General features: G+C 35.4%; 1 protein-coding gene across 1 annotated transcript in view; it reads left to right on the top strand.

Annotated features, from left to right (window-relative positions):
- Window positions 1–13826, top strand: part of adcy1 (adenylate cyclase 1 (brain)) — a 97674-nt gene extending 83848 nt beyond the window's left edge. Inside the window, exons 15-20 of the mRNA XM_002933415.5 lie at window positions 481–597; window positions 1023–1169; window positions 2260–2358; window positions 7840–7954; window positions 8321–8445; window positions 9819–13826. Coding sequence (XP_002933461.1) covers window positions 481–597; window positions 1023–1169; window positions 2260–2358; window positions 7840–7954; window positions 8321–8445; window positions 9819–10157 — 942 coding nt within the window. The 3' untranslated portion in view covers window positions 10158–13826. The remainder of the gene's footprint in view (window positions 1–480; window positions 598–1022; window positions 1170–2259; window positions 2359–7839; window positions 7955–8320; window positions 8446–9818) is intronic.

Raw genomic sequence — 13826 nt, 5'->3', positions numbered from 1 at the left:
ACGCACTTTAGTGAATCAGCCCTATTATGTCTTGTATAGCTCAAAGTCAGCCTCTCTAAGTGACCCTTAGCCAATATGTTCATACTTATACAGACCTATAGACTTACATACTGTATATAAAAATATATATACACATACCAATAATAACTGTTGATCTTGAGATCACTGTTGCCTTGGATTTTATGCTTGTCCAAGAAGTCATAAAAGACATTAGCAGAATCTTCCATTAACATTCCCTGGCAGAGTATTAAAAGCCTCACTGCCCTCACTGCAAAGAACAATTTTCAGTGATCTTTTAATAATTGCCTTGAGTTCTTTTAGTACTTTGTAGTGAATGCCACTTGGACTTCTTTTACTTTCATATGTTCTAGCCCTTCATTTTGAACTATTCTAGCCTCTTTTCAGTTTAATTTGTGTAATTCCTCAGATTACATTCCATTTTGTTTTACTCTCCTTTGTCCACGCTGTTTTGCAAAATAGGCAGAAGAAGAGAGAGATGACATGGAGAGAGTGAAACTGGACAATAAAAGGATTCTCTTTAACCTTCTGCCAGCACATGTTGCACAGCACTTCCTTATGTCAAATCCAAGGAATATGGTAAATACATAATGACAGCTGGCCCATTTAGTCTACTACCGGATTGCCCTTTGTAACAGCCAATGGCATTTGGTAACTTGTAACTTTGAGCACATACTGTATATGTGAACAAATAACAAGGGGAAATGGAACTTTCAGGTAGTTTAGATAAAACATTATGGACTGCCTGTATCTAAGAAAAGCAATGTCAGTGGACAAGACTGAACAGGTACATGATAATTAGACTTTATCCAGAACCACTTTTAGTATTAAAGTTCTTTATACAATATAAAGCTCTCTACTTGGGCTTTATGAGCTTTATGGCTGCCAAAGATTTAAGATTTTATTTCTATTTTATATGTTTATATGTTTGCATTATAATTTAATACATAATATGTATTGCTATCTTATTGTTTAATTGTTTTTCCTACTTTATTTTCTCTTAGGACCTTTATTATCAGTCTTATTCACAAGTTGGTGTTATGTTTGCCTCCATTCCAAATTTTAATGATTTTTACATTGAACTTGATGGCAATAATATGGGAGTGGAATGTTTACGTCTGTTAAATGAAATTATTGCAGATTTCGATGAGGTAAGATTTCTGCATATAGCGTATATGCTATGTATTGTTATGGGACTTGCCATTTCCTGAATAAGTTTCCAAAATGTATTGAAACTGAAAAGCATTTTGATCACACAGCTTTTTTCTTACTCCAAATGCATTAAAGTCAATGGACTTTTTTTCTCACTTCTGCACAACAATTTTTTCTTACATATGCAACTTTTTTCTCACTCCAAAAACATTAAAGTCAATGGGCGTTTTTTCTTGGCAAATATTTTGTTGCTATGAATTTTTGCTGCAGTTTCGTGAAAAAAATTTGTAGATGGCGAATCCATGTCTGCATAAGATATCCGCTCATCGTTAGTTTTTATTTTTTCCACAAATCTTTGATAAAACCTGAAAACCTTTAAAAGCATGAATCAAATAAAGAGTATTCCATTTTTTATGCCCCCCATAAACTTACTAAACTCGAATGTGTGATTATTTATTAAAGAAATAAATGTCAGAGCCTACAGACTCTTTAAAAAATTTGAAGAATTTGAAGAAAAACTGGAATTGAAAAAGATGCCAGATGAACTTGCAAGCTTTTAGATGCCAAAGTTTTGCATTCAAGTTTTTCAGGCTTTTTGTAGTTAATAAATATTGAATATTTGAGTTTATGAAATCCTAATTCGAACTAGTGAGTTTTAGCCCTTCAGTAGGACCTTATCAGACCAATCTCTCCACTGTCTGATAATGGATGGCCCTAACACTTTATTAATATAAGTAAAGCATCTAGTGGATCAAGTCATAGTGTATGAGGAGAGTTTCTCATTCACTTACATTCCTCCACAACCCACAGGTAGAATTTACAATTAGAAACATGGTTATTATACATTGGGAGCTGTGGAGGCTAGACCTCTTCACAGTCCACATATGCCAGCCCGCCCATAGCCCCATGGGCCTGCAAATATGGGAGTATGCCAATCTGTAAACTTGTTTTCATCAAACTGAGATATCAGTGATCAATCATGGCAAGTATAAAAATGTGTTTTATATTATAGTTGATTAAGCATTAAACATAGCTGTTGAATGGGAATATTGTGCCTGTATAATGTTTATTAGGTTTGCTTTGATACAGCTCATGGAAAAAGAATGCTATAAAGACATTGAAAAAATCAAGACAATTGGAAGTACTTACATGGGAGCTGTAGGACTTGTGCCAACAACGGGAACTAAGGTAAAAATATAAAATACACAAAATACACCAAAGTTTTTTTTTGCCAATCAGAGCCAGGTATTCATGACTAATGTGCAGGTGTTTTTTATTTGTTTTCTTGTTAAACTTCATTATTTATTGATTTGTGAGATAAAGGGAAAAGGAAAAAAAAAGAGCTATAGTGCAAAACCTGTAATGACCTATTAAATAATCTTGCCAAATTAGCATCAACATATCAGTAATTTTTGCCCTTTTACATCTCCCTTGTAATGTTCTCTGTGCTCCCTCAGGAGCACGGGAAACAATGCATGCCTTTGGTTTGGTGAGTGCGGTGCCTCATATGAGTCAGATATTGGAGTTTAGTACTTAAAATGGTAGTTTTGGATTATCCAGGGGCATATAAGGGCCGTTACAGACAGAGAGATTAGTCGCCGCATGACAAATCTCCCTTGTCGCGGGCAAGTAATCTCCCCGAAATGCCATCCCACCGAATGTAAATTGCCGGTGGGATGGCATATGCAGCGCCGAAATCGCCGAAGTTTTCCTCTCAAGGAAACTTCTGCAATTTCGGCCTGCAGTCTTTAAAGGTATACTTTCCTTTAAATCTGGACAGTCCTTCGATAGGTAGGTATGTTGTAGAGGCAGAAGGGCCCCTTTCACCATTCTAATCCTTTTTTGCAGTTTGGAGCGCACTGATCTTAGCACAGTGCATTTTCCTGCATAGTAGAGCAAAGATTGGGCCTATAAGTTGTATGAATCTTCTATCAGTGTTAGGTTTCCTAGAAGAGATTAATGGCGAAAAAAGGCTTATGGGGCTGCCACACTTATGGAGTATTTTTAAAATAAGCTTGGGTGTTTTCTAGATTCAGTAGATTCTCGATGGGTAGTCCTACACTAGAGAGGCATGTCAAAATTGATCCATGGATGCTTCTTTGAGTTGCAGATATTAGTATAGCCCTATGTTACCTAGTGAATGCGAATGTGTTACCTAGGAACAGATTTATCAGCATTGGAATTTTTACCAATTTTACCGCAATTTGAGTTTTTTTACAACAAAAATCTCAAATTCAAATTCAAGTTTCAGAAACTTGAATTTTTAAGATGTATTAACCACAGAAATCAATTCAGTATTAGGTAGTTGTGGTAGAAAGTGATGGGTAGTTTGTGATTTTTACAGCGTTTGAGTTGTCTCTTAACATTTTTAAGCAACCAAGTTTTTGAAATTCAAGATTTTCAAGTCTTTGGATTGAAAAAACCCCCAAAATTCAAAAAAGCCTCTTCAGAAGCCGATAAAAAAATAATTTTATACAGTATATGCCTTGTTGGATTAGCACTGTATTAACTACATATGAACTAATTAGCTAAATTTAGCTAATTTTGTAAGTGAAAGTTTGTAAACAAATTCTTGATTAATCAGTGTGTTAAAAAACATTTTTTTTTCAAGCAGCATATATTTTTAAATGCACATGTACATTTTAGGGCACATGTATGTCCATAAGTCCAGTAAGCAAAGTGCAATTTAAGCACAATCACTATGATTTTTTTCGCAGACATCAACCATCATTGGAGTTGCAAGGGGCAGAGAGCTTGGCACAGTTGTGCTGCACCTACTACTTTGCATCTGATTAAGCAAATCTGCACATTTTTTTTGTAGCTGGTCAGTCACAATTGCACAAATGTCTATCTGGTGTTCTCTCTGATGTTTGGCATTTGAGTGATGTCTGCATCTGATTCTTAAGACACGGTTGTGCTGCGCCTATTTACGCTGGACACAAAAGGAATTCTGGAGCTACAACTTGGTCAGGAGGTGGCAGTAGCTACAGGGTTCCCCTGCATTAATAGGAGTGCAACTGTACAGAATTGCAAGAAGAGCTTTTTGATTCATGTACCTGTAATAAAAGCAGTTTAATATGCAACTGACTGCAGTTGATTGTGTTTACTGTACTGCACTTACAAATTTACATGGGCCCTTTTATCTTTTAACTCGGGCAACAGGTGCACAGAGGTATAGTAATACATTTTGCTAGGTAAGTGAAACACTCAGTGTTTTGCAGTAAAACAAAAAGCATATCTCTGCCTGCCTTTTGTAGCCAGGTGAAGAGAAACGGTTCCCCTCCTATGCACTTTAAAGTTTAAAGCTGCACTGACCGCTTTGGTTTGAGTGCAAGAAAAACGCATGCTTTCACATTTTTTGGGCCGTCCTCCACTCTGCTACACTTGGGAGAATATTTATTATAGTGTGTCACCTACAAGTTAGAAAACAAAAGCAAAAACCTGATTGATTGCTATAGGCAACATAACCAGTGATGTTGGCTTACACACTATAATAAATATGCCCCTTGGTGGTGCTGAACTTGGGCCAAAGCTGTGCCTGTCAGTGCAGCTAAACCTAGAAGCATATAGTAGCAGATCCCCTTCTCTCCGTCTGGCTAAAAAACGCAGGCGGAGAGATGCGGGTCATACTTTTTGTGTGCAGCAAATTTTGCCCCTTTTATTAATTGATGTCAATAGAATCCAAATGGAGAAATTAAAAAAATAAATTTAAACTATAAATATAAAACTGAAAAAGAGTTCATTTAGAGAAGATTGTGATGAGAATCACCTTTACTGTATAAGTAAATAGAAAGAAGTGAAATTTAAAATGCACCATAATATACATTTAAAAAGCAAGTATTAAATTAAAATACTTTTAATTATTTTGAAACAAGCTACTTATTTCTTTGAAGGTCTTTCCATATAAGTATTCTTTGATCCTTTGGAGAACTAAACTCTAAAAATGATATAATGAATTTACTGCACCAGTCTAAAGGTTCAGAACTTCTATAACAGCAATGATTCTGGCCTTCAAAATTCTCACAGGAATTCACCATCTTGTTTTGTTAGGAGTGTCAGTGACGCTCACATGCTCATTGTGCTCTAGGGCAGCTGTGAGAAGCTAAACCTATAGGTCATCACAACTTATCAAGCAGAAATTAGGTTGTCCTGTCTTGAAAACTGATGCTTCAGGGCCGATTATTAAATTCTGATTCTTATTGCGCTGGTTTCTGACCTGCCATGTAAAGTGAATCTGAATTAATGACTAATTAACCTTGTATTGTATTGTACCTCAATATACCTGTATATTGTATATAAAGTACATTGTTGATCCCTTACCTAGTAAATGACAGCAGCACAGAGCATGTGCAGTGAATCAGCAGAAAAGAAGATGGGCCTACTGGGGCATCTTTGGGGGCACAGATCTTCACTGCTAAAGGGCTGTGGTTGCCTTGGGCTGGTACAGAAGCCCAAAACATAATGTATAACATTTCCAGCCTACTTCTTTGTGAAGCTTTAGTTCTCCTTTAAACACTAGTCAGTAGAATGAAAATTGTACGTTGTAAAAAGATATCATTATCAACAACCAAATTTTTTAATGAGGACTTGATCCTTGATTGCAATAATGATCACTTCAACCTACTGGCTTTAGGCCAAGCAGAATGAAATTGTGTAAGAGGCCAAGCAACTGGTGCATCAAAAAGCATTAAGAATATTTGTTAACAGAAAGACATTCTCCAGAAAGCATAATTTGAGGAAAAATGGGCCAAAACATTGAGGCACATATACTGTACATCAATATGCAGGCCGCTTGCATTGTTCACACATGTAAGGGTCTGCATTATTCACACCTGTAAGCTCCTGTATTGTTCACACCTGTGACCTCAGACTCGGACTGTAGGTGACCACATTGTTCACCTGTTTACTCCTCAGACTGCAGATGCAGTGCTGGCATTGTGTTGCTGCATATACTGTGGTACAAACTGTTCATTTTGGAGTGGTCATGATCAGTTACATGACATGACATAATCAACTTATTTCACATATAAGTGATGGGTGATATCCCTTCAGTGGGCACCAAACTTTTGCGTTTTTGCTGTGTTACTACCATTAATGTTGGTATGGTCTTAAAAGCTCTTGTGATAACATGGGTGTGGTTTAAAAAATTGGAGTGTTTAAAACAGGGTTCCATTATCAGCCATTTACCTTATAGGCCAGAAAAACTGCGGCCCTGGGTATCACAGAAGGTGGACTGCACTGACCTAGGAAATAGCTTCTACGTTTTCCGTAGTCATGTATAGCCTTTGAAATCTCAAAACGCGTTATTCCTGATAGCTTGGGCAATAATTTAGTTTAAATAGGTCAAATCAATTAAGGATATAACCTAATTAATGTAAAAGTTTCAAAATCTAGTGGAAGCCTTCTCGGAAAAACAGAGGCTGTAATTGTGCTTCATATTAATACAATTGGTTTGACTTTGAGACTAAACTAATGAGATTTAAATATCTATAATGAATTTTCAAGATTGTACAAATAAAATATATTTGTTACATTTAGCATGTATAAACTTTAAAAGCAGAAGTTTTCTTATTTACCACCAGATGGCATATTGTATATAGTGCAGATGCAATCAAGTCGAGCTTGTTTTCAATAGTTATCACATTGTGGTATTCTTACTTTCCTGGGAATTACTTATTCTAAATGTGTATTTTTTTACATATTATGCATGTAATATATATGTATAAATATGTACATATTTTTAACATTTTGTTAATATTCTTTCTTGGAAAACAAAGCAATGCACGTGCCTTTCCACCGGCGATTCACTTTATTGGTGGTGGGAAGGCATTTTGGGGAGATTAGTCACCCGTGGTAGCTGACATTAACATAGGCAGCTAATCTCCCTGAAATGCCTTGGCACTGGCTAGTTAATAGGCCATGGCCCTAAAAGTTTTGCAACAATTCTTTTCCACCAAAACAATGGTAAGAAAGCTTCATTGTGTGCAACCTTCTCTCTGAGGGCATTATTTAAAAGATAACTAAGCCCCCCTGGGTAGAAAAGCCCCACTCAGCTGTCCTCTATTGGCCCCCTCATCTCTCCCACCCCACACAGTCTATTTCATACTGACACAGAGCCTGCAGAAGTATGCTCAGTTAAAGCTAATTTGCACTAGCTCCAACTGTGCATGTTGCTGCAGGCTCTGTGTCGAGGAAGAGACATGAAGAGGATTGGAAGTGAGTGAAGACGGCGTTAGCAATCTCTGCCATGCTGTGCTGCATTTTTATTCCAGTTGTTCAAATAGGGACACTTTTCTCTGAATTAGACTGTGCAGGGGAGATAGGTGAAGGGGGCCGATGGAGAGCAGTTGTTGGGGGGCTTTTCTACCAAGGGGGGTTTAGTTCTCCTTTAATTGCCACTAATAACCCTTGGCCCACATTTGCCATACAAAAAAATGCACAGACAAGTACAGATAAATAGATAATAACATACATTTATTCAAAACTGGATTACTTACAGTAGTTCTTACTTAGTTTCAGTTTCTTATAGTTATTGTTTTGGAATTAATCATATTTTATTTCTTTATTCCTCTACTGTTTGGCTACATTGTCAAGCTGTCAGATCAGCCAGTATTATGTTAGCCAAGTCACTACCATTTGTACAGTAATGGTTATTTATTCTCTTCATAGGCAAAAAAATCAATTTACTCCCATCTGAGCACTTTGGCTGATTTTTCAATTGAAATGTTTGATGTTCTTGATGAAATCAATTATCAGTCTTACAACGAATTTGTCCTAAGAGTGGGTAAGAAAATTTTGCATTTTGATTTTGATTTTTTAAACTTTATGGGGACAATTCATCAATTCTCTCTTTTTACCAACATGTACAGCTGGAAAAAAAGATGCAGAATGTTTTCTTTTAACAACTTTCTATGCTGGAGATCTAAACACCCAGAAAGAAAACTGGCTTACAAATAAATGCTTATAATTATCAGGTCAGACAGATTGTATAAATAATGGATGATGTAAATGATTCAGGGCATTGCCCTAGTTACAAGAATAATGGACTTCATGAAAGTTGGCAATTCACATGGAAAAAAATACTGGTTTACTGAAGAAAAATCCATTTACTTTTATGGCATTTTGAAATGTAAAAATCCATATTTTACAGGTATTAATGTGGGTCCTGTAGTGGCAGGAGTGATTGGTGCACGGCGGCCACAATATGATATATGGGGAAATACTGTAAATGTTGCTAGCAGAATGGACAGCACAGGGGTGCAGGGCAAAATTCAGGTAGGTTCCCCTTTGGCTTTATCCATGTTGCAGACATTAATATTGCACTCTCTAAATATTTAGTCATGAATATAAAATGTAAGACACTGCACACTGACCCAGTGAACATAGGTATTCCTCAAAATGCTCCTTTTCGACTTGCAGTGAGCACCAGTGCATCTACCCAGTCCCCTTTAATGAATTGTGCTCAGTTGCTTGCATAGTTACCTGACTACCTTGGAATTAATAGCAGCCTGGACCAATGGTTATTCCCAGGTTCCCTTTGCAGGCTTGTCCATGACTGCAACTTGTGGCAAATCAGATGCTAATGCTGCTATTAATCCCACTTACTGGAACTAGCCTCATTTTTACATCAACATATCAAGAAAAATTTGGCAACTGCCACTACTTTCCACCCATTATTGATGTAGTGAAGACTACATACATAGTTACATACAAGATAAAATATTTCCAACAACTCACCACAGAGAGAAGGAGGCTGAGGTGCAGATTTTTTTGTTTTTAGAAAGTTACATAAATGCCTGAGAGTTTTTTGATTGGAAAAATGTGATCAATGATGTAAATATTAATGATAATGTGTAAGTTGATTGTACAAAAATTTCGAATTTTGTTCTATTTTTATCCAAAACAATAATAGAAAAAAATCAGAGCACCCCCTCTTGTATACTTTTTTTTCTTGTTACACAACCTCACTGCCCTCACCATGAAAAACAACCTACGCTGCTTCAAATAAAAGTTTCGTTCCTCTAATCTAAAGGGGTGACCTCTGGTGCGCTAATAATTTTTGTGGGAAACAAGAACGCCCTCTATCTGTCTATAATCCCCTCTAATGTACTGATACAGAGTAATCATGTCCCCACGCAAACGTCTTTTTTCCAGAGAAACAACCCCTCAGGTCTTTAGATAGGATTGTAGATGCTTACTATTTTCTAAAACCTGCATCCTAGACATGGTATAAGATGATGGTGCTTATGAAAATGTCAACATTGACTTGCTTCTTTTAATCTGTGTTTTGTGCATGTTTTTTGTGGGAGTTGGTATTAATTTGAATTGACCCTTACCGAAGTTATGTTATTAATAGTCCGTGTTCTAGTTACTTTCTCCAGATTTAACACTGATGTACAGTATTATAAGACATATTATAAGACATATTAAGTGATGTATTATAAGACATGTTAATTTACACAGTTTGTAAATACTTGAAACTTATATGGGTAAAAAACATTATCTTACCTTGTGTATACTGTAATCTTGCATAGTGTTTACAGAACATTACAAAATTTATCATGGGCAGGCTGAATATTTTTCTATATTGCATTACTTAATTTAAAATTAATTCTTGTTAGATGTAATAGTGTTTAATTTCTCATTAGGTAACAGAAGATGTTCATCGGATACTAAAAAGCTGCAATTATGAGTTTGTTTGTCGAGGTAAAGTTAGTGTCAAAGGAAAGGGAGAGATGCTGACATATTTTCTTGAAGGAAAAATTGATGGAACAAATTCACAAACCCGATCTTTAAACCTGGAACGCAAAATGTACCCATATGGCAGAACAAATATTCAAACAAAGTTGGGTACTAGTTGTCCTGCAGTATCATCTATATCCAACTTTCCAGTCAAAGCTGGTCAGGGTGCACTGCAACCAACAACATCCCATGCAAATCAGACGCTGCATTATCTTCCTTCTGTGCCTGCAGCTGAAGAGGCATAAAACAAAGAAAACTTGCTTGTGCAATCTAAACTGAATTTCAAGAAAATGCCTGTTTTTTGTATTAAGAAATTATGGAATCAAGAGATGTCACTTTACCAAGGATAATTTGTCCAACCAAAGAGAACAATGGGAAGCAGAAAGATTTTAAAAATCCAAGGGCTAACAATAATGTTAGGTTTATCAGGAAACACACATCATGTTCCAGTTTCTAAAGAATGGTGGCCGATGTAGGAAGAAACTAAATCTTGATAGTGGGCGAATTCATATAATTAGTCTGAAGTAGGGAAATATTGTAAATGCTTTATCTCATGCTTTCATGTTTTTCCTTATGCTTACCAACTTCTGTTCCTGAAAATGCAGAATGAAAAGCATTCCTGCTAAGACAATTTTTATTATTCATTTATAAAAATGAATAGAATTTATTTTTTGGGTATGGGAATGATGGGGTGGGGTGGCAGAAATTAAAAACATCCTAGTTACAAATTGTTACACTCCAATTTTGAAGGTGCTAAACACTAATGTGGTGTAATGTATATAGTATATACTGAATAACTTTTGCACAGTAAATTATGTGAATTATGTAAGTATATTATATTCTATCAAAACTCAGAGCAGTTACTTAGAAAAAGGTCCTATCAGTGCTTCTTGAATGTACAGTTCTCTGTATAATAGCATGTTGATACTAACACTGTACCGCAAAAAAAAAAAGAGAAAAGGCTGGGCTCAGGAGTGTCACAATTTTAGCAAGTCAATGAATCCAAATTCTTCCTTATGACCATTTCTATATTTAAAACAATGGTATTTAACCATGGTTTTGTAGAAATATTATTCATTTAAAGTCAATCTTATATCAAATGCATCAGCATTTTGTACGTTGTTGAGTTGTTCTGGGGCATGTGTGTCGATGACAAATATTTTGTAATTCTCTACAGATCTTTGTAAAGCACAACTATTGTATTATCAGGACATTCTCATCTTTTCAATTAACATACATGCACAATATATAAATACTTGCTCTGTTAAAACGGTAACTTTCTTACCTGCAACAGTTATCTGCATATTTATAAATTCATACTCTCTGTGGATTGATGGAGGACTAGTTCTTACCATAGTTCCCATTTGTATCTGCCCAGTTGAGTACAGTCTGTTTTTTAAGCTTTTATACCTGACAGAAATAATATTACCTTTTGTGTGTTCTCCTTAGAAATTGGAAAGTGAATGCAATGTATGATAAATGTTTAGCTAACAATAACCAGAATTTATTTCTCTGCACTCTATTTGTGGCAAGATCTATCCAGCCATCCTTGAAATAATATAGCAACACCTAATTAAGCAGCTCCAAAATAATGCATGCAATGTGCTTGCAAAAAATACAAAACATAAATCAAGTGAATGTGCCAGAAGTGCAATAATATGATCTGCACTGAGGGAGTTCTTTTGGCCAAAGCACCTATATGAGCATTACAGTCAAGGCAAAAATGCCTGCTAAAATGTGAATATTCTAGACACTTTAGGTCTCATCTGCCATCCACTAAATCATGCCCCAATTTACTCTTTTTATTAGCCCCACCTTTTTTCACCACAGAATTAATTACTGTCCTTTGTTAAGCATTTGCAATTGCAAAAATAAGCTTGTCAGTTTAGTAAAACCTTAACAAATCATGCTTCAAAAACATAATAGATAAATTTAGTCTGTAGGCAGTGGTTATTTTCATAAATTAGTGCTTCCTGGTTCCCTATGTGTTTTTAAGTCATTAGAGATCCCTCCAAGTATGTCCACTTCCCCATCACTGGCCAAGGTACGAGAGAGATCAGTGTTCAAGGCCTGGAACAATTAGGGTCCTTTTTATTAAAATGTATACTTTTTCTGCAATTTGAGAAATTCACAGAGAAACCACGCAATTGACTTTTATACATTTTTGAGATTTACCAATTCAAGAAACCCCCAATGTGAATGAAAAAAATTGGCAAGTGAAACTTGAAGAACTCCTATAATTCAAAGGGAGGTGTATTTTCAACATTCAAGCTATTTTATTTTTTGTTTTCAAAAAAGGAATGGGACAATTACATTTTTCCCCAATGATTTCCCTCACATTAGAGCATTAAAAAGATTGTTTTATTGACTTTCCCCATAAGATCCTGACACATTAGAAGCTTATTACCTTACCATTACCTTACTCTCTTTTGTTTATTGTAAATTGTTGGTGGGCATGCTTTACTGTCTATTCCCCTGCCACTGAAGCACAAGTGCAACAAGGCCCCAGTACAAAAATTCTGCAATGGCTCTGTGTCCCCTTTGCTAACCATGTGCCTTCTGTGATTCCATGGGTTGTTGTTAATGAGCTTGAGACATGAAGCCAAGCTCTAATGACTTTTGTGCCCATGTTGTTTTCACTATTGCATTGTAGAATAGACAATGTGGCTGTATCAAGTCATATGTAAATATTTAGTATAATATTATAAGGCCTTGCTACTGTTTATCCAGAAGAAAGCAAAACAATTTCATTTTTTTATTTTTATATTTTTTTGTTCCAGTTGTACCTGAAGTGAGAAAGAAACCTCTTTATGATTTTTTAATGCCAATTAAAGAAAATTCCTTTGATGAAATGATCACACTTTAAAATTAGTCGCTGTAACTGTTAGAGCAGTAAAGTTATGAAATACTGTTGTTTAATACATGAACTTTAAAAGATCAGATAATTGGATAAAATAAGTAAAAAAAGGTCAAATAACTATAATAGAATGATTATTTTATCAGGAAGTGCACAATGTTATATTATAATGATTAAAGTCAAATTTGTTCTGCTCAACTATAATGCAATGAGCTAAATATCACCAAAAACAACAAAGAAATCTTTAATCTTCTGATTAGTGAACAAACTTGAGCTCTAAATTTCAGTATTCCACAACATTACTGTCCTAACAGCTGTTTATGTTGCTGTTATAATTTTGTATTATTTATAATATTATATCCTTAGCCAGTACAATAATTTCCACTGCAAACTAATATTGCATAAAAAAAACTTTATCAAAACCTTGGTAATAGTCCCCTAGATATTTGGAAAGTCAGCAGTACTAAGGAACATGTCACACTAGGCATTTTCTTGGCTGGTGGAGAAAAGACGGTCTGCTTCCTTTTGCCCCAACATCACTGTCCATTGACAGGAAAAACATTGGCCTGTTAGTGCACATACAGAGAAAAAATGCATATTTTCACATTCTGATGTACTTTTTGATGCGGGGCAGTAGAAGGCAGATCAGAATTGTTTTCCCCAGTATAGATATGCCAGCAGAGAAAAGCCTCATGTGACATGGCCCTCATAAGTATGCAATAATATATAAGTAGTGTACATATAGTGCAGTAAATTCAAGCACAATATTTAATGTACAATATCTTATTAAAAGTGCACAGTTAATATTCCTTTTTATTTCCATCTTATTAATAAATCTTTAATAAATCTAAACTGCAACATTTCTCCAAATAAAGAAATGTGAATTCAGCTCACCACAAGCACCAGAGAAATTGTTTGTGAATATAATCTTACATTGACCATACGCTCAATGTGATAATCACAAATAATCTTAGTATACACAACTAAAATAACACACAAGCAACACAAGTAATTACATCTACATTATCACTACCCCCACACACAATTGCTGATATAC

This window comes from Xenopus tropicalis, chromosome 6 (assembly GCF_000004195.4).
Source record: "Xenopus tropicalis strain Nigerian chromosome 6, UCB_Xtro_10.0, whole genome shotgun sequence".
Taxonomy (NCBI): Eukaryota; Metazoa; Chordata; class Amphibia; order Anura; family Pipidae; genus Xenopus; species Xenopus tropicalis.
The sequence above is the reverse complement of the archived record's forward strand: the minus strand, read 5'-3'. Positions and strand labels throughout refer to the sequence as shown.